This window comes from Podarcis melisellensis, assembly GCF_964234715.1.
Source record: "Podarcis melisellensis genome assembly, chromosome: Z".
Taxonomy (NCBI): Eukaryota; Metazoa; Chordata; class Lepidosauria; order Squamata; family Lacertidae; genus Podarcis; species Podarcis melisellensis.
The window spans coordinates 4656928-4683024 of record NC_138547.1 but is presented as its reverse complement, the minus strand read 5'-3'; the positions used below and the strand labels follow the sequence as shown (position 1 = coordinate 4683024).

Genomic DNA, 26097 nt, shown 5'->3' with positions numbered 1-26097 from the left:
GCAAAATTGGAGTTTTCCCACACCAAAGACAGGAGGACATAACTCATCACAAGGTTCTTCCTTGACAAATCACCAGTCAATTAATGGTGCACAAGAGTGCTTAGAAGTTGTCTAAACCCCTTCTGAATTGGTCCAAACCCTTTTTCAAACAATCCAAATTGGTGGGTGACATCCTCCTCAGTCTTCCTTATACCTTGTGAAGGATGAGATTCTCTGTTGCAACTAGTCATTAGGGCTACACTACAGTAGGGTTGCTATATAAACCAGAAAATTCCGGTAATGTCCAGGGATAGGGGCTAAATTCTCAGGAAATGGTCTGTTAGGCAAGCGTTCGCATAACAAGCAGACAATTTCCAGTGATTCCTAAGAGAAAATTTATAATGCATTCCTGACCATGGAATTTTGACCACGAACTGAGGAAAGGGCTGAGGAAAACCCAAGAAAACCCCCTGAAACCTTGCAAAAGACAAACAAGGAAGGAAAGACCACTCTCTTATCCGCTATCTCTCCCTCCAACCCACCACGATATCTGGCAAAACAGCTCCAATGGACTAGCAAAACACAAAAAGTAAGGCTCACTTAAGGCTGCTTATTTTGGTACACTACTAAATGCAGGTCTGGTTGCTTGGATATCTGAAACTGCAGTGCTTATAGCAAGGTTTGGGTATTAATTCCTCGTGATCGGATAAGTGAATTTTTGTATGAGTGTTTGGATAGTGGTACCTGTGTGTACATAGGATGTTCATACACACAACACATACAAAAAATTCTCCCTTTCGAGTAGAAAGCATAGCAGGCAGTGATTGGACCAACAATTCTCTCCCTGATCTTAGTTTACTTATTTGTGGGGGTGGGAGGGGTGGACAATTTGAAAAGGGCCACCCCTGCCTGCATCATCAAGTAGTTAAGCCTATCAGTCCACATTTTGCTATGGATGCAGACTCAGAATATTCTCACAGGAGGTGCTCATTCAATGTAAACTTACATATGCAGTATATTTCCCCCAAAAGCAGCAAGGCTTCTTTTTTTGTCAGGCATTTGGAAAGAATTAGGCAATGCACGGCAAATTATTTACTCTCAAAAATATAAACAACTGAAGGAAATAGCTGCACTGCTGACAACTTCTTATTTTTATTAGAATTTCTAGGCCATCCTAACCCTGGCATGTGAGATGGCCTACAATTTAATACCCTTGTAAAATAGCCAATGAAGCCCTTATTAAACAAAAACACACAGTGAAAGTTATCACCTGTTAACTCTGGCCTCCCAAAGCTAAGCCTGCTAAAAGGATATGTTCACACATTCATGTGGATAAGCACAGCATCCAATGGTGGCCTTAGGGCCAGCCCTACCATCAGTCAAAGTGAGGCAATTGCCTCAGGCAACAGATGCTGCAATGGGAAGCAGAGGCAAGGCACTGGGGGACTGAGCTGCGTGTGCCACCTCCAGGTGGAAGATGTTGCTTGTCACCCGTTTTGAAGAAGGTGAGGGAGGGAGGGAGGGAGGGAGGGACCTATGAGGGTCCAATTCTTCCCAGTACTGCATGAGGATGGGACTGCTGAGTCCATCCTCTTCCATTCCTGTGCAGACTTTATATTATTGTTATTGTTTATTAAATTTCTACCCCACTCTTCAAGGCAGTTTACAATATAAAAACACAAAATACATACCACAATAACAAAGAAAAATGCCCCTGCCCCGTCCCTGTCTAGCTACGCTACTGGGATGGAAGCAGACTAATTTATTGCAAAAAAATGAGTAGTTTAAAACTATGGGTTGTATCCAACTAAGTTACACTCAAGAGTAGACCCACTGAAATGAATGGAATTAAAGTTAGTCATTAAAAATAATAATCAGCGGGTCTGATCTGATTGGGATACAACCCAATCTTAGTCCTACTTGGAGTAGACCCCTTGAAATTCATGGGACATGATGCACTTAGGTACATTAATTTCAATATGTCTACCCTACTTCATACACAAATGTGCACGTCAAGTGACTGTCTGCCCTAGAGAAAGATCTGGACTGGTCACTGTTGCAAACCATGGGGTTCAGTCTTTTGGGAACATCTCCTGCACAAGGAAATGAACTGGAGTAAAATAACTTGGAGGTGTGTGTAAGATCCTCCACCAGCAGAGCCACAATGCAGACACAAAGGGCTGCATCAATTCTACAACACTCTGGTGGAAGGAGACATCAGCTTGAGCCAAGCAGGATGTGGGATGCCCTCAAAACCTGTAAGTCCTTCTCCCAGAACTCTGCAAGTCAGCAAGAAGCAGCAGATGGAACAAGTTAGGTCCGGGGATGCTGATCTCATCTGATTTGAGTTAATAATTCGGAAAAGGTTGCTGGCTCCTGGCAGTACAGAGGACATTTTGAGTGCCATGCTGTTGCTGCTGCTGAGCCAGCATCCTGCGCTTCAGACCCTCTCTTGCACATGGAATACTCGCCCCCCCCCCACCTGGAGCAGAGTAAAGTTGGAGCTCTGTTCTGAATGATTCAGATCCCTCTAGCAGAAAAAAACCCAGCGGCATGGGGGCTTCTTTCAGGGGTGGGGGTGGGACCCTTTTGCAACCCAAGGGCCAGATTCCCTCATGAGCAACCTTCTGAGGGCTGCATGCCAGAGGTGGCCAAAAAAAAATTAGAAATACACAGAGCAATGTTTGTACAGTTGGCTACATTCCAGTCATGCAGAAACACAGAGGTTTCAAAAGCCAGAAAGAGGCAAGCAAGAGGCGCAATCGCAGTTCAAGAGTACATTCCAGTCAAGCAGAAGCAGTCAAGGGCTTCTGCAGTTGATCAAGGCTGGGTGAGCAGTATGGCCTAGTGAGCACTCAAAGGGCCAGACAGAGGAGCTTGTCTATCTGATTAGCTGCTCTGATACATGGGTTTTTTAAATTTTAATGCTTTCCAATCCCATAGGTTTTACAGCATTTCTACGTTACTGGATATTTTACTGCATTTTATTCTTTCTTTCTTCAAACATTCACAAGTTATTATTTATTCATTTATTTATTTAAAATAAAATAAATTATTGATTATCTAGTTTTCGTTCAGTTTTAGTTGCTGGGTTTTTGGAAACTGCTTTAAGAACTTCTACTTGATGAAAAGCAATATATATATATACACATGAACAAAGAAAGAAAATATGCTCTCCAACAAAAAAAAGGTTTCGAAAAATAAATATATATTCGACAAGATGGACCACAACATAAAAATAATGGGTTGGATCCTACTAAGTCATTCTTAAGAGTTGATCCATTGAAATCAACAGACTTAAATTTCAATGGTTCTGGATGTGGCTAACATTGAATCTTCTTCAATGTATATTTCACAGTGAAATTAGAATTGCAGAGAAAAATTATAGCAAAATGCATAAACCTAAAGTCTCTTGATGGAGAACAAATTGGTTGATTACCAAATATCTAGCTGTGCATAAAAACACCAAAGGCTGTATCTACCTGAGTTATAAGCAGAATAAACCCACTAAAACCAATTGGCCTAATTAATCATATTAATTAATTTCAGTGGGTCTACTCTGAGTATACACTAAGTAGTGCTAATGTTGTACACAACCCCATATTTCTTCCCCAGACAACTGAACTGATTTTTGCCACCAAAAATGACCAAACAGCCCTGGATCATATTAAATTGTAAGACATTGTTACAGATCCATCCCGTTTAATTCTGGGAACCTTTCACAAAAGAAGATGGGACCAATCTTGAGGGCATTAAATCTTTGTTTTTCCAGTATGTTCTAAACTTAGATATACAGATCAGAAAGACTGGCAAACTAAGGGAGTTGCAAGTAATGAAATATATATCACACAGTGTGAAGAAAACAGGGTCTTGCATGCAGAAAGAAATAACAGTGCAATAAGGGAATATTCAGATCACCTTATCACCTTTCAGTCCACTCTCTCCAGGATTTCCCATCAGCCCCTAACAAAGAGAAAAGAGAAAGTGAGACCAAAGTGAACTGAAACATTGCCCTTCGTTCCAAATCTAAGAGCCATGGAGTGTGAGGAGGCTGAATCAGGGCTCTCCTGAAATATAAGGAGGATTCCCGTTCACCAAACCATCCATGAAATACATTTGCTTCAGGAAATTCAGATAAAGGGGGAAACATAGCGAAAATACAGGGTTGCAGCCAATGTTAGTCCTACTCAGATTAGACACATTGAAGTGTCTAGGTGAAGTGAAGTATAGGTGTGGCCAACTTAGATACATTGGTTTTAATGGGTCTTCTCTAAGCAGAACATAGTTCGCTACAGTCCATTTCCTGGACAGTTTCCACTCCAGCTGGTCATTATAAGAACTAGTACACAACTTCCATTATTGGTGTCTGATTTTTTTTCATTTTCCTCTTCCCTCCTTTTTGTGTTGTGCCATTTAAGATTGTTTTAATGATGCTTCCCTGCCTGTGGCTTCAGGAGACGGGGACATATTCCTTGGTCTTCTAATTCGAGGGTTGGAGTTGTGCTCCACCTTACAGATCATAACACACACTTCTGCATGCAGAACAAATTGTGGGTGCTGGGTTCAAGGGAACCCTAAAGAAAGAAGAATGTGACAAAGGGGAGCCTAACTCAGATGATTTGAAAAACATATGAAGCTGCCTTATACTTTTGGCAGGCAACTCATTGTGCCCGTCTCCCCACCTGTTGTTTACTCTGACCAACAGCTGCTCTTCAAGGATTTCCCCATCACCTGCTACCTGGTCACATTTGGAATGGAGATTCTAGGGGCCATCTGCATGGCAAGCTAGTACAGTGGTACCTTGGGATAAGAACTTAATTCGTTCTGGAGGTCTGTTCTTAACCTGAAACTGTTCTTAACCTGAAGCACCACTTTAGCTAATGGGGCCTCCCGCTGCTGCTGCGCTGCTGGAGCATGATTTCTGCTCTCATCCTGAAACAAAGTTATTAACCCAAGGTAATATTTCTGGGTTAGCAGAGTCTGTAACCTGAAGCATTTGTAACCTGAAGCTTATGTAACCCGAGGTACCACTGTATTCTAACACTGAACTACGATCCATCTCATCTAGCATCTTCTGCTTTAGCCTTTGCTAATATGGTGTCCCCTCTAGGTGTTTTGGAGTACAACTCCCATCAGCCCCAGTAAGCATAGCTGATGGAAGTTGTAGTTGAAAGCATCTGCAGGACACTCCACTGGGAGAGGCTGGCCCACTCTGATTGCTTATGGCTCTGTGGGGTCTTTGTCAGCCCAGCAACCCAATACAGTCTTTGAGCGGCAATGCTGGGGATCAAACCTGGGACCTTGTGCTCTGCACCACTGAGCCGTAGCCTCTGCTTATTGGAAGTCAGTCACCTTTAATCCTTTTGGTCCTGGAAAACCTAAGGGTCCAACTGCACCCATATCGCCCTGGTGAGAGAGAGAGAGAGAGAGAGAGAGAGAGAGAGAGAGAGAGAGAGAGAGAGAGAAAAGTGAGGTTTAGGAATGGAGAACAACAAAGCCTTCTGCCTCCTCTGAAGGCTGTCTAACTTTTGCTGCTAAGCCATTTACTGCAAAGAGGAACAGTCAAGCGACAAGGACTAGAAACTTACTTTTTTTTTAAAAAAAGGTGCAATTTAAACAACACCAAACTAGAGTATGCTGAGAATGTATTTCTAAATTTATCTATCGATAGCTCAATCTCGGGGTTGTGGGTTTGAGCCCCACACTGGGCAAAAATATTCCTGCTTTTCAGGGGGTTGGATGAGATGACGACTGTGGTCCCTTCCAACTCTACAATTTTATGATTCTATATGGAAAAAGCTCAAGGTCATAAGGAAGGGTGGAATAGGAAACCTGCCTGAAACAGCAGACTTCAGACAGTGGACATTCCTAGCCCTGCCTGGAGATGCTAAGACCTGGATCTGGGACATTCTGCATGAAAAGCAGAAGTTCTATCACTGAGGAACAGCCCTTCACTTAACAAAGAAAAGCCACAGTCCTCATGGCTCTGAATAAAGGGCTGCTTATTCTGAGTCAGACCACTGGCCCATCTAGTTCAGTATTATCTACTCAAACTGGTAGCAGCTCTCCAGCTTTGGGGGTCATTCCCAGGCATACCTGGATACAACAGGGACTGAACCGGGGAAGTTCTGTGTGCAAAACATTGGATCTGCCACTGAGCTGTGGGTCCTCCCAGCATTGTGTGAATTACCCAGGAAAGGTACCAGAGTTCAACTGTTTCAAGGTCCCTGTTAAAGCAATCTCCTTCTTGCTTCCACACACACCCTTAGAATGGAGCAAGCTAGCTCTGTGCCTTGAGTTCTTCTTTGCCCTGGATAAACAAACAGAGGAGCTGCTGGTTCTGCTAAAGGCATATTTCTGTACAGGGAGATCACACAGCCGAATGCACCATGTGAGCTTTCAGCTGCGGCTTCCTGAAAACATATAGCTTTTTCATGCCCTGCAGCTTCATAGAGGGTCCTTGCAAGAAAGGGCTCACTTCATAAAGCAGGCCTGGATCACTCAGCTTGGACGGATGCAGGCAGCTCTGGTTACTGCTCACACCTTGCTCTGGTCGTGGAGGAACAGCACTCAATGCCAGCATGCAAAAGAGATAACTGGGTACCAAGCCCTCAGGACATCCAGAAACAAGAGGAGGGAATGGGCAAAGTCAACCATGAGGGGTGTTATGCTGAGCATCACCAGAAAGGTCTCTAGTGTGGTGTTAATGCTCAGAGTGCTGGACTAAGACATGGAAGACCTATGTCCAAAATCCACACTCAGCTATGCAGCTCACTGGGTGGTGATCTTGGGCCAGCCACCTTATCTCAGTCTAACCTACTTCACAGGATTGTTGTGAGGATAAAATGGGGAGGAGAACCACGTACACCACCTTGAGCTCCTTGGACGGAAAATAAGTGGGGTTTATACATCTAAAAATAAAATTAGTAATAAAAACAAAGGCATCTCCAATGGTCCCTGACGATTGGCAACGCTGACTGGGGCTGATGGGAGAAGAGGGACCTAGAGAGGCCTTCCCATGGCTATTGTGTATAAACTGCTAAGAAGGGAATATCCACACTACCTGATGCAGTATACTTATTTTTTTGGGGGGGGGTGCTGCCTTATCTTAAAAGGGGGAGGCACTGCAAAACTGCAGTGCAAAACTGGGAAAGATGCAGAAAAGAGATCATCTGGTTAAACTGATTGATGGGAGAAATGAGACAGACGAAAGAAGGAAGTTCCTCGAGCAGCGTAGAATTTTTCTGTGGAATGAGGTTAGGCAATGGCCACAGCTTTGGACAGCTCTGCTGCAGGGGTGGGCAACCTGTGGCTTTCCAGATGTTGTCAGATTCTGACTCACATCATCCTCAGTGAGCAACATCTGGAGGGTCACAGGTTCCCCATCCCTGGACTCAGACAAATTTGCAGAAGAGGATAACCCTTGTCAATGGCTGCTAATCATGACAGCTGCAGGAGCGGCACACCACCAAATCACCAGATTTTAGACACCTTAGGGTAGTTTCAGTTCTCAGCCAGGAAAATGTACCATTTATAAAGTGCAAGAGCTGCTTCCCCTGACAACTCATTCAGGCCATCTATGAGCCAAAAATGACTGCCACATTGTGGGCAGGAGGGTTGGGCTGTGGGGGAAGGTTGTAGACTGGCAGCATAAAAATAAAAATACTCGCAAGGTTGAATTATTACTCTGCAGGCACCTTTTTGCCATGCCCTGACTCCCCAATGTGGGACACACTCTAAATCCAGAAGTACCCAACAGGGTGCCCTCCAGATGTTTTTGGGCTCCAAAACATACCGGTAGTTGTTTTAACAACAACAGTGGAACATATAAGACAGGATTAGCATTCAGTAATAGGAGACTTCCAGAGAAAGTGTGTTATAACTTATGACAACACAGTGACACCTTCATTTGACTTAATTAAACATAAAGTATCCTGTGAAGAGAGAGACGTGGATTGCTGGGGGACAATAAACTTCATTACTTTTATTGATAAATCTTGCAAATGCATGTGGCAAGCTGCATAATTATGGAAGGCTCACAAATGCAACAAGGACACAACAGCATGCTCTCACGCATGATCCCCAGTCCTTATAGCCTAAACATGTAATGCTACCATATACTGTCAGACCATTGCCACATCCAGCCCAGTGTTGTCTACGCAGACCAGAAACAGCTCTCCAAGGTCTCATCAAAAGGTGGGTTGCTATTTTTGAGCGGAAAAATGCCTTAAACAAGATCGGGCTTTTTGTCCACTTAACTCAAGCTTCTCTACTCTGACTGCCAGCAGCTTTCTCATTAACACGCTCATTAACTGAGAATGCCAGGGATCAAATTTGGGACCTTCTGCATGCAAAGCAGGAGCTCTACCACTACACTACAAACTTTTCCTGAACTTTTAGACCAGCTACCTTTCACCGGTCTCAGCATCTTCAGTTAGAGGATCAGTGAATGGTGGGTTGTACCTTCTCTCATCCCCCTCCAAGAGTACACAATGTTATACTTGTGCCTGGAGTGTTGTGTTTTAAGCCAATAAGGGAATTATATGTCAGAATGATCTTTGATACAGTCCTCCGCCATATATATTTTTAATCCCTGCATGTGGAAAACCACCACAAGCTAGTTTTCTGAATGGTGGGATTTGTTGTGAATGGAGGAAAAACCAGCCATGTGCGACTTCCCACCAATCCTACAACCTGCAGTCCAGTGCACTACAACCCCAGGGTCGTACTGATCACCCCAAGGAGGATTTAAGACTTTGAAGAGCTGGCTGTATTGCACTGATGCGGAACCTGTCTCACGTGCAGAGATGTTGCCGAATTACAAACTCCCACTAGTCATTGGGCAACGCTGGCTGGGGCTAATGGAAGCTGTAGTCCAAGAACATTTGGAAGAGGACCACAGGTCCCTCCCCCCACTGCTGCCCAGTGCTAACTGGTGCCCACTGGGACTGGTAGAGTGGAAAGACCAGCCATAGGCAAAGAAAGTGCCAACCGGCCATTTGAGATGGATAGTGCAGTCCCCTATCTGCCCTAATGAACCAGCCTCCAATGAACTGCCCTGTTGTGAGGAACAAGCTGCACACACAACACACACTTAAAGCACATTCTGCCATCACCAAAGAATACTGGGTACTGTACTTTGTTAGGAGTGCTTGGAATTGTAGTTCAGAGGGGAAACTACAGCTCACGGGATTCTTTGGGTGGTGGAGCTGGTGTGCTTTAAATGCACGGTGTGTGTTTGCAGCAGTCTCAGCGGCTTTCTGCAGGCAGGAGCACCTGCTAAGTAACCTCCTCCTCCCACCCCAGCAAAGGTAACTCAGCGCTGTTTTCGCCCATTGTGTCAACACTGCAGCTTTAACACTTCCCTCCCTGCTTGCACGGACCTCCCCCGCCTCGCCCTGCAAGGGCAGCAGATTAAATCAACACAGTGCATTTCCACGAGGCTCTTAGTGGTGCCTTGGAAGAGTTAAAAAGAAGAAGCAGCGTCCCAGAGCCCCAGATGAAAAGCTCTCCTGTCTTTACCGTACTTACAACGAGTCCGTGAACTCCAGGAGGACCCGGGGCTCCCACGTCTCCCTAAAAGGAAACAAAGAGCAACACAGTTACAGTCTTTTTGTCAGCAAAAAGTGGAGATTCTTCCCTCCACACACCCCGACTTAAAACGTAGAAGAAGAAGTGCCTCCGTGTGGTGAGGGCGGCAGGGGAAGGGTTAAGGGTGCCCCGCCCTCGGTGGGCAATCTAGAGCTTCCATCTTCAGCAAGCTTGTAAATAAAAGAGACCTCCTTGGAAGACACAAGACTGCTTGTTCAAGACCGGCTTTCCTCTCCGCTCCCCCCCCCCCCGCCTCCCCCAAAAATGGGACAGGAGAGAAGAAGGATTTCACTGTGTGCTTTTGGAAAAGGGGGGGGGCAGAGCAAGAGAAGGGTGCTGGACAAGGAAAGAAAGAAAGAGAATTTTCCACCATCACTTTTCTCTTTCCCACCTGCAAAAACAACCCTCAAGAGTCCAGCACAAACCTCTGCCTTGATCACCTCAAAACAAGCCCTGTGGCGAAGAACGGACACTACTGCTCCCATTTTACAGATGGATGAACTAAGGCCAAGAGGAGGCAAATTGCTGGGGAGAAAGGGCTTGAGGTCCAATGCATAGCAACAGGAGCGCCAGACCAGAGGTGTCTTAGCTGGAGCAACAGCGATAGATACATATAGAATCTCAGAATCCTAGAGTTAGAAGGGATCACAAGGGTCATCTAGTCCAACCCCCTACAATGCAGGAATCTTTCCCCCAACATGGGGGGGAAACCATGAGATTCAGAATATCAGCTCTACCAACTAAGCTATAGAGAAAGGAAGAGGTTGAGGATTTTTTTTCCTCTCCACTCAGTGCTCAGAAATAAAGAGTAAGCAGTCTGGTGGGGCTTGGGGGGGGGGTCCCACTGGCTTATGGCAAAGCTGGGGACTCACCTAGATTGGTAAAGAAAACCTGATTTATAAGTGTTGTATATGCAATATAACAATGCACCACCAGATGGTGCTGTGGAGTCCCATATTTCCCTACAGGATTTCCGTTTAAATTTACAACACGTTTAACTGAAACACTTCTTTGGTGTGTCTAGATTCAGCCTACATAGAGCAATGGCTGTGAATATTACCTTTGTACAGTAGGCTAGTTTATACACCCACACTCACACACCTCTCTCTGCCCTCTGTCCAGGCACTCAGGACTTACGATCAGAGTTCAAAGACACATTCCAGCTATGCAAAAGCACTCAAGGAGGATGCAAAGCAGGGCTAGTAAGAGGTCTGGCTCAGGGAAGTGTGTGGCCTAGGGAAGGCTCCTGAGGGCCAGACAGAGAGGCCTGAGGACCACACTTAAGACAAGCAAATAAAATAATCCTGCTGATGAGGAGGACTACGTCTATTAAAAAAAACTATAGAAAGCCATTCATGAAGAAGAGCCTCTCTGCAGGCATGGGTTGCATCCAGTATTAGTTCTACTCAGAGTAGACACAGTGAACTGAATGGTCACAGCTGATAGATTCATTCATTCCAGGTTGGTCTACTTTGACTATGACTTAGTTGGATAAAATCCTGTGGGGCTCTCCTTCATCATAAGGAAATCATCATACCCACCAGCCTTTGCCATCCTGGTGCCAGATGTTATGGGCAACATATCCCATCATCTCCACTTGTGGCGAAGGCTGATGTGCACTACCAGGGAATTCAGTGCTTCAAGTGAGAGTCTGTATGCAGCCCAAACGGCACCTTTGGTGCACAAAAGAGAGGCATCGGCAGGTTTGGGGGAACCCCAAAATTTGCAAAAGTACAAAACAATAATTAGGGGGAAATGGCATTTTGGGGTGGGTGTGTTATCGTTATTCACATCCACTGCTCCCTATCCAGTGTCTCCACACCCTGCATAATTTTACATACCTCTATACCCCACCCCAGCAAAGTATAACACTCTGAATGTTATAACCTTTCCTGATGTGGAAGATGCTCCAGCCCATGCTCAGTGGCCAGAGAATGATAGTGTGTGTAAAACGGGGTGGAATGTAAAGGCATGGAGGAGGACATGACTACCGTATTTTTTGCTCTATAAGACTCACTTTCCCCTCCTAAAAAGAAAGGGGAAATGTGTGTGCGTCTTATGGAGCAAATGCAGGTTGCGCAGCTATCCCAGAAGCCAGAACAGCAAGAGGAATTGCTGCTTTCACTGCGCAGCGATCCCTCTTGCTGTGCTGGCTTCTGAGATTCAGAATATTCTTTTTCTTGTTTTCCTCCTCCAAAAACAAGGTGTGTCTTGTGGTCTGGTGCGTCTTATAGAGCGAAAAATACGGTAGTTAGTCGGCTAGAACAGAAGAACAGAAGGGGGTTGGGGGTGTGGGAGGAGACTGCCACAAGCCAATCTGAGGTAAACAGCACAAGCCACCCAAATTCAGTGGCACAGGAAGAAACAGTCAAGAGCCCAAAGTGTGTATCAAATTCTGGAAGCAGGTGGCAGGACAGAAACATGGGATCCACAACTGTGCTTTCTGCATACATTTCTCCCAGCAGACTCAGAATCTGTTCCATGGGTGTCCTTTGCTGGAATTTGCTCTGTCTGTGACACTTTCCTTGACCCCACCAAACTTCTCTTCAAACAAGCTAAGGCCTTCCCTTTTCATTCTGTGCACTAAGTGTCATAAGCTGTCCAAGTGGGGGTGGGGGAGAAAATCTAAAAAGGCCAAAGGGAAGGATTCTCTTCCGCTGGGGAATTAACATTGCAGGACTCTGGATTCTCCGGATATCCCAGGCAGAGCTTTCAAAAACTGACCTAGAGCTCCAAGCCAGATTCACGTTGAGCCCCTGAAATCTGCTTAGCCCCTGCCAGCCTGAGCAATGGTCTGGAGTGATGGGAGTCCAACAACATGTGGAGGGCCACAGATCCCCTGCCCCTCTTTCAGAATGAGCCCAGTATGTTGCTGGGAATAAAAGAGGTCCTGCGCGCAACTGGACCAGATGACTGGAGACATTCCAAAGAGACAGCTAGTGTTTCCTTCCTACAACACAGCTTGACACCCTCCATATACTCTGAACCTCAGCATCCATAATCCTGGTCCATTTTGCATGCTGGCTGGAGCTGAGGGGAGTTGGGAGTCCAACAACACCTGAAAGGGCTTCGGGTTGGGGTAGGCTGTCAGTTCATGGGAAGGGCCATAGCTCTATGGCAGAGTATCTGCCGTGCAACCAGAAGGTCCAGGTCAATCCCCAGTGGCTTCTCCAGGAAGTTTTTGGAGAGAGACTCCTGCCCTGGAATCCTAGAATCTTAGAATTGTAGAGTTGGAAGGTACCCTGCAACGCAGGAATCTAAACTAAAGGATCCCTGACAGCTTCCTCTGTTCCTGTACTAATTTAAAATCCTAATGGCACACCCACCCACCCAGTATAATTAAGTGAATCTATGGTTTATCACAAGATAAATGGTGATGTGGACAAACTCTCACTGACATACACAACCAGGAATGTGGGGAAATCAATGCAGCTTATTCTGTAATGAGTCAAACACAGCAGACAAACTCCTAGAACTCTGACGTGGGTGCAAGAAGCATAAATTGTGCTGAAATTCCCTCTTCAGCACAACTGTCAAAGGTGCAAGGGGGGGGGTCTGTCCTTCCTGTTGCCACCTGTTGCCAGCACATCAGGTAGTCAGGAATGGTTGATGCTGTCATCCCACTAGTAAGCTGGGGAGGTGAGCCATGCAGGCCAGAAGAGGCTAGGGAGGGTGGCCCCTGACCCACTCTGGAAAGAGTCTTGGCCAGCCAGGGGATAAAGGCATGGTGGATGACATATTTGAAGGGCAGAGGTCCAACAAAGGAAGGTGGGAGAACAGGAAAGGGATAACAGGAGAATAAAAGAATACAGAACTAGTACATGGGCAAGCCTTCCCATAATGACTTAGGGCACAGTATAGGAGGGAGGCAAAAGGCAGCACTTGTGCCACTGGCCATCCCAGTGGCAAGTCAAGGAGAGAAGGGGCTAGCTGAAGGAAGGGAAAGGCTACTAAAGCAGAGTGATTAATAGGGAAGGATGACAGCTTAAATACGGTAAGTTTTTGGGAACTTTTGGCCCTTCAGATGCTGCCGAACTACAACTCCCAATAGCTCCAAGCAAGCAGGGATGCTTGGGGTTGTAGTTCAGCAACACCTGGCAGGCCAAAGGTTCCCATACTTGGTTTAAGTAAACAGATCTCAGATGAGGATGATAAGGGTGCATTAGAGTGAGATGCTCACCAGGTGTTTTCTTAAGGTAAGGGAACCTCTGAAGACGCTTTAGATCCATAGTGGGAGTGTGGCAGCTCTCACACTGCCATTCTGAATTTAACTGGCAGTGTGAGGGCCAAGAACCCCTGGTTCTGTGCAGTGTCCTGGTCATGGTGAGCCGCCTGATCTGCAGCATAGACCATTGGTTCCCAAATACCCCCTCCCCGCCATGGACCACCTGAAAATTGCCAAGGGCCTTGGAGGACCACTTAACAATTTCTCTTGTAATGCACTGTGCTAGATACTGTAGGATTTACAGAGAATTCAAACTGTAATACAATATAAGAAATAAAAGAAGCAACAGAAATGCAAAGAGAAATTAATGTGAACACTTAGTGTCATGGGTACGCCTTCTCCTGTCTTCAACCGCAAGTCCACACACATGCCACGGACCACTTTAATGAAGCTCCTGGCTCATTTAAGGATCCTCAGGCAATGGAGTGCTTCCATCCATCAATTCCTGTTTCTCTCCAACAGGAATAGTTAAAATGGCATTCTCTTTAGTCTAGAAGCGGGGACCAGACCTAGGGTGGGGAACCTTAAGTTGGAACCAAATGCAGCCCTGTTAGCCCCTCTCTATCTCTTTGGCCCTTGGGACTTTCCCCTGGGCAGGGAACTACCGACCCCCACACCTCTCACCAGCTCTCCTCTGTGGCTTCCTTTAGTGCTTATATACCTAGCTTGAACCATGATCCTGCCTTTTGCTTGCATGGATGAAGGTTAGAGAGGGCTCTCTCTCTCTCTCTCTCTCTCTCTCTCTCTCTCTCTCTCTCTCTCTCTCTGTGTGTGTGTGTGTGGAGACCTTGGACTTTCATAAGGACAGACTGTAGCATGCTGTGCAAAGATAAGAGCCCCATCCTTGACTCTGCCCACTTGGGCCTTTGGTTGCACCTTCACTGGGCTTTCAAGATTCCAGAAGGCCTGCTCAGGAGGGAATGTGGCTCTAAACAAAACAAAACAAAAAAAAAGTACCACCCAATAAAATTATTGGTAAAAACAGCTAACAACATTCAAAAATAATTAACAACAAACTAAGAATAGATCAACACACATCAACTCCCTCATGTGGTGAGCCTTTGAACTACAGTTGGCAGCTTCTCAGTAAAGTACCTTCAGGCTGGTGGGAGCTGGAGTCCAATAGCATCTGGAGGGTACCTCTGTGGCAAAAGTGGTCTCTCCAGATGCTATTGAACTGCAACTTCCATCAGCCCCAGACAGCATGGCTGATGGACCTCCCCTACAGTGAATGTGCTTAGCCAGACTGGCCACTGGATTCTCCCTAGACAAGGAAGTGCATAAAAAGGCTCCTGCTTCTAGTTAGAACCTCGCTGGAGAAACATGGTGTTTTCCTGAACCCTGGCACACTCCTGGAAATCTTCAGTCCTGACCTCTCACTCACTCCTCTGTCCTATTTGCTGATTTGCCCTGTAGCCCAGCCTTGCTCTTTGGTCCTGACCAGTGGCGTAGCGTGGGGGGTGCAGGGGGGCCCGGCCGCACCGGGCACAACATCTGGGGGTTAGGGTTAGGGGGCGCAAATCCACGGGTTAGGGGGCGCAAATCCATGGGTTAGGGGGTGCAAATTACTTGCCTTGCCCCGGGTGCTGACAACCCACGCTACGCCACTGGTCCTGACTACTGGATAATCTCTTCTGGTTCCAATGGCTGCCTTTGGCACACCCATGCAAAAATTTACTCAAACCCAGTTTGATGGAAGGCAGTGTAGAATCATAGAATTGTTGAGTTGGAAGAGAACCTGACAGCCATCTAGTCCAACCCCCTGCAATGCAGGAATCTCAACTAGAAATACTTTAAATCAGGGGTAAGAAACCTCAAGTCCAAGGGGCAAATGCTCCAAGCCTCACTATTTGGCCCTTAGGGTTCACCCAGTCGTGCCCTCTCTTCCTGAACCTATGCCCCCCCCCCATTTGGCCCTTCCTTGAACGTTTTTGCACATCTGATAATGTTTCTTGTCTGCCTGGATGAAGGACAGGTCCTGGGGTGAACGGTGCAATGGTAAGATTCACATTTATTGCACCTTCTCCTTTTGCTCATGGCTGTGCCCACTACTGCCATGAAGGCCCAGGAAAGTTGTCCAACAGAGAATGTGGCCATGGGCTGAAAAAGGTTCCCCATCACTACCTTAATTAATTAAATAAATTATGCACTAGGTGCACCCAGGAAGAAACCAACAGAGCCAGTATCTCTAGGTGGGCAAATGCTTCCAACTTCCAAAACAAGGAATACCTAAGGCATAACTGAGTTGCAATGGCGGATTCTGGGTGAGAGTTACACACATAAAGGGAGAAAGCCCACTCAGCCCTTGTGCTGAAAGCCTTCATGTTCTGCTTGTGGGTTTCCCAGAGGCAGCTGGTGGTTGGCCACTGTGGGAAAAGATTCTAGAGCAGACGGGTTGGCCCTTGGTCTGATCCAACGGGTCCCTTCTAATTGTCCTTAACTCCTACCCTTTAATTCTCACACAAGCAGCCAGAATGAAGGGCATATGCTGTGTCTAAAGCAAGCAATCTTTATGCATTTTATCTCTGCTCTGACAACTGAACTGCTGGACAGCTGTTCTACTTAAAACACACACACACATACACACATGAATGCACCAAGGAAAATCAATTGAAACAGAGAATTTTGAGGTTAGGGAGAGTTAAAAGCAACACTTAGGAAGGGCTGGGGAAAGCAATCTGCTGGTCCAAGGCATATTTTCTGGTGATAATGCAGTTTTATTTTTCAAAAAGAATAAACGGAAAAAGGGCATTCCTGGCCCGCTTCTATAGAAGGGGATAAGCTGAGCAAGAAATTGTATGGTGAAGGGACCAGGGATGGTCCCCTGAATTTCGTGTTTTTCAAATATTAAATTTACTTTTCCACATTTCTGCAACAATCTGCATTTTTAAAAATCCTCATGAAAAATTATCCAGCATTTCCATGCAAACTTATCCTAATATACACATTTTTCTGTGAAGTTTTGCCTGATGTACACATATTTGCAAACAATTTCCCCTGATATAATGCATTTTTTATATGTCATTTTCTCTAATGCATTCATTTTCAGGCATACTTTTCCCTAACATATGCAGTTTTGCAAACACTGGCTGGACAATTTGGATAAGTGCAAATTTCAAAGAACCGCTATGTTTTAGTTCACATTTTGTTTTGGAAAGTGTAGATTTCATAGATTTGCATTTAAATGAGAACTGAATCACATTTCTCCTCAATCCTTAAGGGGACCAAAGGTAAACACTGCAAAAACAACCAGGTTGTAAGGTTATTTCTGAGAGATTACAGAAACAGCCAGACGTACAGGTAGCCTTATATCAAAGCTGAAAGCTATTTAACTGTACTCAGTGTTACTACAATACAATTCAATCCCATCAGGGTTTTTTTTTAAAAGGCTAGCTGCTTCAAGGTCTGCTACCTTTGCACACCTTCACCAGAACCACGGTTTTAATTCTTAGGGAGAATATGAGAAGAGGGCTGCTGAACTGGACAAACAGCCTTTATTTTCCAGCATCCTGTTCTTACATTGTCCAACCAGAAGCCTATCGATAATAAGTGGGACCTGCAACAAAACATTGTGATACTGCAGGTTCTTGACCCAAGATTCCACTTCAGGCAGCCGAAGTCATGTCCATTCCATTCCTCTCTCTCTCTCCACCATCCAGTTTCCTATTTCCCCTCCAAAAGACACTCAACATTCTGTGCTCACTGAACATGCTTAACACTTCTTGATCTAGCTGGGTGTATATAGTACTTCTCCAAACCGTAGAGTTTTGCCCAAGGCTGCTGATTACCTCCCAGTTGTGTGGGAATGGCTCTGTTGCAGCTGCCTAAGAGTCCACTGTCAAGAATGAGTTAAGAACATAAGAAGAGCTCTGCTGGACTAGGTCAATGGCCCATCTAGTCCAGCATTCTGTTCTCACAGTGGCCAACCAGATGGCTGTGGGAAACCAGCAAGCAGAATTCAACCACAACAGTACGCTCCCGTCCTGTAGTTTCCACCAATTAGTATTCAAAAGCACTGAGCCTCCACAGTAGCAGCAGAGCATAGCCACTGTGACTAGTAGCCATCAATAGTCCTCTCCTCCATGACTTTGTCCAGTCCTCTTCTAAAGCCGCCCAAGTTGGTGGCCATCAGTGCCTCCTGCAGGAAGGAGTTCCATAGTTTTGTGCATAGCTACACAAAAAAGTACTTTCTTTTATCTCTCCTGATAAAGTTCACTATTAGCATACAAGATTTGATGGAATACTTCCTGCATGCTTTCCCTTATATCTGCAAAAGTTTTAGAAATAGAGACTTTTTGTAATTGAATACTGTACATTCATATTTTGGATCTGGAAAGCAGCTGGCAACTTGCCTCTTATACAGACTAAAAGTAAGGTGGTCTGAATGGTCCAAATGGTCTGAATCTTCAGCATAAGGAAGGTGTACAGACGTAGGTCTTCTTTTATAGCCTAAGAAAACCCAGACACTGCAGAATGGACTGCACCAGAGATGCTGAATCTGTGGTCCTGCAGCTGTTGATGAAATTCTGCTAGAATTCATCACAGTCAAGGGCTAGGGATGATCAGAGTTCGAGTCCAGCAACATCTGGAAGGCCAAAGGTTCCCCATCTCTGCTGTAGATCTACGATTATTGATCAGAGCTGGGCCTTCTTCAAACCACACATTGCCCAAAACACCAGGAGAGAAATCTAGCCTAAAAAGCTCCTCCTCCGCCTCTCTATCGAGTGGGGATGGGGTAGCTACAGTCCTCCAGAAGATGTTGGACATAACCTCCCATCATTACTGTCCACTGATCATGCCACCTAAGGCTGTTGGGAGTTGAATCCAGCATCATCTAGTGGGCAACTGCTTCCCCATCTGATAGGCTGGACCTCTGCATGGTTACAGACCAGAGTCTCTCCCAGCCCTGCCTGGAAATGCCAGGGATTTGATCTGGGATCTGCAGACAAAGCAGATTCTCTACCACTAAGTTACAGTGGTAATAATTAAATAAACCTACTGTATTTTTTTCTGCATAAGACAATGGTTTTTGCTATTAAAAAATAGGCAAAAAGTGGGTGTTGTCTTATACACGGATGGTAAATACAGAGGGGGGACGTGTGATTAATGGCAGCAGCAAGCAGGAGATTGGCAGCGGCGATTGGGCAGGTGATTGGTGGCTGTGGTGAGGTGGGCAGGCGATTGGCAGCTGCAGCAAGTAGGCAGGTGGGCTGTGGTGGCGGCGAGCAGGCAGACAATTGGTGGCTGCGGCGAAGTATGTGATCAGCAGTGGCTGTAGCAAGTGATTGGTAGTAGCAGGCAGGCAGGTGAGTGATTGGTGGAAGTGACCCCCCCCCAAAAAAAGCTAAACAACTTAATTTCTTAATTTTGGGTTACAAAAATAGGGGTTGTCTTATACATGGGAGCGCCTTATACATGGAAAAATACGGTAATAAATAAATGCAGCTCCCTTTAGCCCCAGCCAGCATGGCCAATGGTCAAGAAGGATGATGCATGTAGTCTAACAAGTCCTGGAAGGCACCATATTGGTCAACCCTTTCCTTAACTGGAACTGCTGAGGACTGAAGATGGGACCTTCTGCATGCAAAGCACATACTTCACCAGGAAGTTACAGCTCTTTCCCTAAGGCCTCCATCCAAGCAGTCCAATAAACAGAGCGGCCCAGCTCTATCATTTCATCCCAGACACCTGTAGAATGCTGCCAGCTTTTCACTGTACCAACAGGGAGGAGCGGGGTTGGATTTTATCCAGAGCAGTTATACTCACGAGAATACCCACTGAAATTAAGGTACCTAACTTAGTAATATCAACCAGTTTCGATGGGTCTACTCTGAGTAGGACTAACACTGGAAGCTATTATTAGTAGAAGAAGAAGAAGAAGAAGAGTTTGGATTTGATATCCCGCCTTTCATTCCCTTTAAGGAGTCTCAAAGCGGCTAACATTCTCCTTTCCCTTCCTCCCCCACAACAAACCCTCTGTGAGGTGAGTGGGGCTGAGAGACTTCAGAGAAGTGTGACTGGCCCAAGGTCACCCAGCAGCTGCATGTGGAGGAGCAGAGACGCGAACCCGGTTCCCCAGATTACAAGACTACCGCTCTTAACCACTACGCCACACTGGCTCTGGTATTATTGTAATGATTGGTTTTTTTTGTTTGTTTTTAAAGATTTCTTACCTGCCCTTCATGATAAGGTCCCAGGGAGGTTGCAGCATTGTCAAAGCACAGTATTAAAATCAGTTGATACAATCTACACTCAAAAGAACAAGGGTTTGCATTCAACTGCATTTTACCCAGAACAGGCCCATTGAAATTAATGAACGTGGCAAAATTGGGGGCATCTGTTTTAATGGGCCTACTTTGAGTAAATTGCCTAGATATCTGAGTATAAGATCTGTAAGATGAGTGACAGAAAATGTGCTTCAAAAACACCGAGTTACCCTTGGCTTTTGTTCATCCTTTCCCCAGCAAGCAAAGCACTCTGTGGGACTGCAGGGGAAGACGGAAAGAGGAGAGGCAGGGAAGGGAGGGCAACCTCATTGACCTCTCCCTTGTTAGATGCTTGACTGAAGTATTTAGCACGTTGTATAAAAGATGGGAATTGTTTCAAGAGGGAACTTAAAACAACAAGGCAGGCCTGAGGCCGCTGATTCCAATGGGCCAATCCCAAACAGCAAACAGGCTGCCTCCCAGTGAGGCCCACAAAAGAAAACAAAAACCAGGAGAGAAACCTTTGCCAACTTACTGGGTTGCCATCAATGCCCGGAGGTCCTCGTTCTCCAAGATCACCAGGAAAGCCCTGAGGAGCAGTAAGGGGTGGGAGTAAGAGAGAGAAAGAGAAAGACGGGGAGGGAGGGAAACCCTTTGGTTACAAAGTAGGACAATGCAATGGATATGCAGGTGGTAAATATGAGACGTTAAAATCCTGCCTCTTTTTGCTCAAGTCCAAAAAGCTGTCAAGAGAAGGAAAAGTTCCCGTGTACCATTTATTGCTGATTATCTTTACCTTTACCTTTTATCTATAAAAACAGTTGAGATTCCCACCACCAACACCGCTTTATCAAGCCAGATATTCGAGGCGGTTAAGAACATAAGTATTAAAGCATTGGTAAAAAATGTGAAACGCAGAGCAGTAAACATGGCCCGTGAGGGGTAGTAATAAGACACCACAGGAGATAGGGCACAGTTAACAAGAACTCACTTGAGAACTCTGCCCAAGCGGGGGGGGGGGCACATTTGTGGCAAGCCAGCAGCTGTTACGATCCTGAGGGCTGAGGGCCCAAGGTGTCCTGGCCCTCACTGCTGGACCACAAACCCAAACTCCCTTCTCTGTTTCTGCCAAAGGCCCCCAATTATTATTGTTATATTTATTTTTATTTTATATACCAGCCTTCATCAAAAGACCACAGGGCAGTTTACGGCATAACACACAAAATGCATAATGTGATAATAGTAAAAAGAAAAAGGAAATAAGGTGACCCACACCCATCATTAAAAAGACCGTAGATCATTAACAGCTGAAGGCCTGGTTGAAGAACCATGTTTTTGCCTGGCCCTGAAATAGATGTAGTGAAGGCATCAGGCGAAGCTCCCTGGGGAGACCATTCCACAAGCAGGGAGACACCACAGAAAAGGCCCCGTTTTCATTTTGCCACCGCCCTGACCTCTCATGGAGGGGGCACACAAAGAAAGGCCTCAGATGATCAATATAGGATCTGAGTCAGTTCATACGAGGAGAGGCAGTTCCTAAAGTATTGCGGTCCTGAGCCACATAAGGCTTTAATGCGTAAACCAGATCGATACACAGGCAAAGAACAGGTCCCAATGTGTAGCAGGTACAGAAGAGGCAGAGATGTATAGCTAAGACATTGACCCAACAAGTGGCACAACCCTTGTGTCTTCCTGTTGACGAGTCAGGTGAGCACTGTACCAGACTGGGCAAGCAAACAGGCACTCCTTCGAGTGGGTAAGGTCTGCGGGGTTTGCCTGCACCAGTGCTGTCCTTGAGACAGGCAGTGTCAGCACCAGCTCAGCACTTGATTTATTCTCAGTGAGAAGGCAGGAGAAGGCATCTAACCAGGGGTGATGGATGCCACAATGGGGGAGGCACCTTTGCTAACCCACGGGTCCCTCCCCAGGATCCATTCCTCCCATTCCTAGATGACTGACCTCCTCCCGGGCTCAGACACTTCTTGGTGTCCCAAATCCATCTCCCTCATCCTGTTAGGACCTTCCCCATGGCTGCCCAGCTCCAACACCCAGAGCACCTCAGGATCCAGCCCTCTCCTCCATGACATCGCCATGGGGCTCATGGCACAAAGCAAGTTTCTTCTGAGAGCTGTCTCACAACCACTGATTGGGTTCAGATAATCATTAGGATTATGAGAATTTGAAAAGTGCAGGCATGGTCTCATGATGACAGAGGCAGCCTAGCTGGACTCAAACAAGAGGCAAGTCTCAATATGCAAAGATGCTCCAAAAGGTGATGTCGCAGGTAAGGCCCACGCAGAAAGCCTTGAAAGGAGAGCAAGGGAGAGGGCGCTTGGGGTTGTTTGGGAACAACCATGGTTAGGGAAAGGGCTGTAGCTGCTTGGTGGGGCATTTGCTTGGCCTAAAGAAGATTCCAGGTTCAATCCCTGACATCTCCCGTTATCACTTGGAAAGAATCCTGCCTGAAACCCTGCAGAGTCACTGCTATTCAGTCTGAACAATATTGAGGTAGATGCAGCAAGGGTCTGACTCAGCATGAGTTCTTGCTTCATTCAGTCCTTTGTTGAGTACTAAGAGGACTGGAATCTTACTTAATTTCTAGGAGAAGTGATAAAGCTTATTGGCATGCAGAAGGCCCCAGCTTCAAACTTGGAAATACTGCAGTCTGAAACCACAGAGAGTTGCTGCCTGTCCGTGTAGGCAATAGAGTCTGGCTCAGTATAAGGCAGCTTCCTGTGTCCCACTGAAAGAGACCTCATTCAAGCCACCAAAGGAACCTGTTGCTTTGGCTCATCAAGGGAATTTTTCTTCAGGGAAAGTCAGGATGGAAAGAAAGTTTCCCCCACCCAATGTTTGCATAGCAGAGAAGAATTTTGCATCTCCAGGTTGTGAGGGAAGAATGCTGCCATTTAGAGCCTGCTTGACCACTCTAGGCCTTGAATCCTTCACAAAACGGAGACTGCAAACTCCTCAAGTAATCCACAGATTAAAAGGGGGGAAGGGCAGGAATTGCAACACCCCAAGGATCTCTCTGCAAGCTCTCAATTGCACAATTACAAATTTATCACAGGCTCTGGTTCCACCTCCGGTATTCATTTGCTCTGCTCTATGATGCCTTGCACCAGTTTAAAAGCAAAGTATAGTACATGGCATTTGAGCTAAATATACTTTAAAATAAATAAACAAATAAATACACAACTGTTCTATAAAGTGATATTCTGTCAAAAATGCACCTGCAACAGTGAAAGAGATATGAAGCAGGGCCATTCCATTCCAGCTGGTCATTATCAGAGCAACTGTTAAAAAAACAAACTAGTGCCTGGGGTTGCTTTCCCCCCCATTCCCTCCCCATCTTTTTTCCCTTTTTAGATTGCAAGCCTGCAGGCCTGGACTGTCTCATTTCAATTAATCATATGCAAACCACTCTGGGGTGCTTTCTGGCTGAAAAGTGAATTAAAGTGTTCCAAACAGAACGTTTAACAGTAGGCCAGAGAAAGAGATAGCTCAGTTGGTAGAGTATGAGACTCATTCTTCGGGTCATGGGTTTGAGCCCCATGTTGGGCAAAAGGTCCCTGCCTAAATGACACTAATTGGACTCTCATGGTCCCTTCCAGCTCTACACTTCTAGGATTCTACATGCAAATGTAAGCTGGCCCCCTCTATAGACTCAAATACAACCTTCAAGAAGCAGCATGGGCTGTATGCAATAAAAAATTTTCCTTGCTTTTTCCATATTTGTTAATCAGATGGGCAAGAGTGAATGCATTATCCATTGTCAGAAGAACCAAACCTGATCTAAATCCTGTTTATTCTTCAAAGATGCTACCATTTGCCAGAGCCCAATCCTCACATCTATCAAACTGATACCTGGCATATAATGTTATCTGTAATGTTTATCAGACAGATAGGCCATCTAATTGCTGGCCTGAATTCATTCTCTCTTCTTATCAATGGTGATATCTATACTCACAGTCCAACCAGCTGGGATTTTAGTAATGAGATTCATAGCATCAAAGGGCTTGGCAACTGTATCCTATTTGTTTATTAAAAGCTCAGATGGGATACTATCTTCGCCAGTGGCCTTAATTCCTTCCAAAAAGCCAATTAAACCTCCCACCTCTTTTTTTCAGTTGTAAGGAACCACAGAGCCGTGGTTTCAAATTCAATTTGACAAGCCTGCAAGCTGGCATCACAAACTATTTTGCTGAACGCTCTGTAACAGCGAGTTCCCCTGACACAATTAGAAACATGTTAATTGAAGGGATTAATGTATGGCAACTGTCATTAATCATGACTGAAGCACATGAGTTCACCATTGTGGCATCAGCCTGGAAGCGAATAAAGCCTCAAAATTATTAATGTTTTTTAAAAAGAAAATCTCCCAAAGTTGTGCTGAATTAGTCCATATTTCCACTGCAGCTTTTACTCCTTATTGGTTAGGGGTTGTACCCAAAAAATGTCCAACTCACCAAGCACGCCACCTTGCCCCCACGACTGAGGGGGCCAGGGCTGCATGATGTCAGCACGCCACATACACACATTGCACACATGACATCAGCACACCCTGTGCCATGCTTGTGCCATGTGGCACCCTCTGAGGCATGATGTCACTCATGCACACCGCAGGGCATGCTGACGGGTCATGCACACATCCTGCAGTGTGCGCACATGATGCCAGCACACCCTGTGGTGTGCGCACACAAACGCCGGGGATTTTTGAGGAGGCCCAGACACTTCCTTGGCAATTTTTTGGGGGGAGGTGGCCCTCTCCTAGATGGTGCACCTGCTACCCACTGAAATGAATGGACTTGTATTAGTTCAGTTCACCCATTTTGGTGCATATACTCTTGAGTATGACTAACACTGGATATAGCCCTTCATGTTTTTAACATTGTTTTGTGATTATGTATTATGATTTATATTGTATTTTTGTACACCACTTTGGTCTTAAATGCGGGGCGATGTAAACATTCTGACATCAATTAATTAAAATCCAAAATGGCAACACCAACTTTGCCTATGGCTAACAACAACAGCCGCAAAATTAAAAGACTCCTGCTTCTTGGGAGAAAAGCAATGACAAACCTAGACAGCATCTTAAAAAGCAGAGACATCACCTTGCCGACAAAGGTCCGTATAGTTAAAGCTATGGTTTTTCCAATAGTGATGTATGGAAGTGAGAGCTGGACCATCAAGAAGGCTGATCGCCAAAGAATTTATGCTTTTGAATTATGGTGCTGGAGGAGAGTCTTGAGAATCCCATGGACTGCAAGAAGATCAAACCTATCCATTCTGAAGGAAATCAGCCCTGAGTGCTCACTGGAAGGACAGATCCTGAAGCTGAGGCTCCAATACTTTGGCCACCTCATGAGAAGAGAAGACTCCCTGGAAAAGACCCTGATGCTGGGAAAGATGGAGGGCACAAGGAGAAGGGGACGACAGAGGATGAGATGGTTGGACAGTGTTCTTGAAGCTACCAGCATGAGTTTGACCAAACTGCAGGAGGCAGTGGAAGACAGAAGTGCCTGGCGTGCCCTGGTCATAGGGTCACGAAGAGTTGGACACGACTAAATGACTAAACAAGAACAACAAACAACTTAACTAGATCCCACAGCTGTTTCTGATAAAAAAGGCCTAAAACATTACTTTTGAACACCTCCCCACCCCACTCTGTAGTTGGACTGAAAGTGAAGCATCTGCATCTGACAGTTCTGAGCACAGTTAACATCTAGCCATCCTGAGCACCTGCTTTCTTGACAGCTCAGCAACCTTAATCAAATGCTTCTATGCCTTTATTTTAAAAGACTGACTCATGGCCATCAAGAATTGTTAAACTGGAAGACAGAAGCTAGCACAGAATGTCATAGGGTTGCCATATGTCCTCCTTTTCCTGGACACATCCTCTTTTTCATGAGTAGAGTAGTCATAGTGATCCATAGTTTAAAAGATTTATTATAACCAGCCCAGCCATGAGGCAAGGTGAGGTGACCACCTCTGGCAGCAGGATTCCCAGAGGCAACAGATCCAGCCTCCAATGAATGCATTGTCTATCGAACCCTCAGCAGCCCCCACCCAGGCTGCCCCCACACTGGCCTT

At 45.7% G+C, this 26097-nt stretch overlaps 1 protein-coding gene across 1 annotated transcript in view; it reads right to left on the bottom strand.

The window, feature by feature from the left end:
• COL27A1 (collagen type XXVII alpha 1 chain) overlaps positions 1–26097 on the bottom strand; it is a 248382-nt gene that overhangs the window by 124037 nt on the left and 98248 nt on the right. The window contains exons 13-16 of the mRNA XM_081897734.1: positions 20537–20590; positions 9511–9555; positions 5332–5385; positions 3898–3942 (exon numbers count right to left, since the gene is read on the bottom strand). Coding sequence (XP_081753860.1) covers positions 3898–3942; positions 5332–5385; positions 9511–9555; positions 20537–20590 — 198 coding nt within the window. The remainder of the gene's footprint in view (positions 1–3897; positions 3943–5331; positions 5386–9510; positions 9556–20536; positions 20591–26097) is intronic.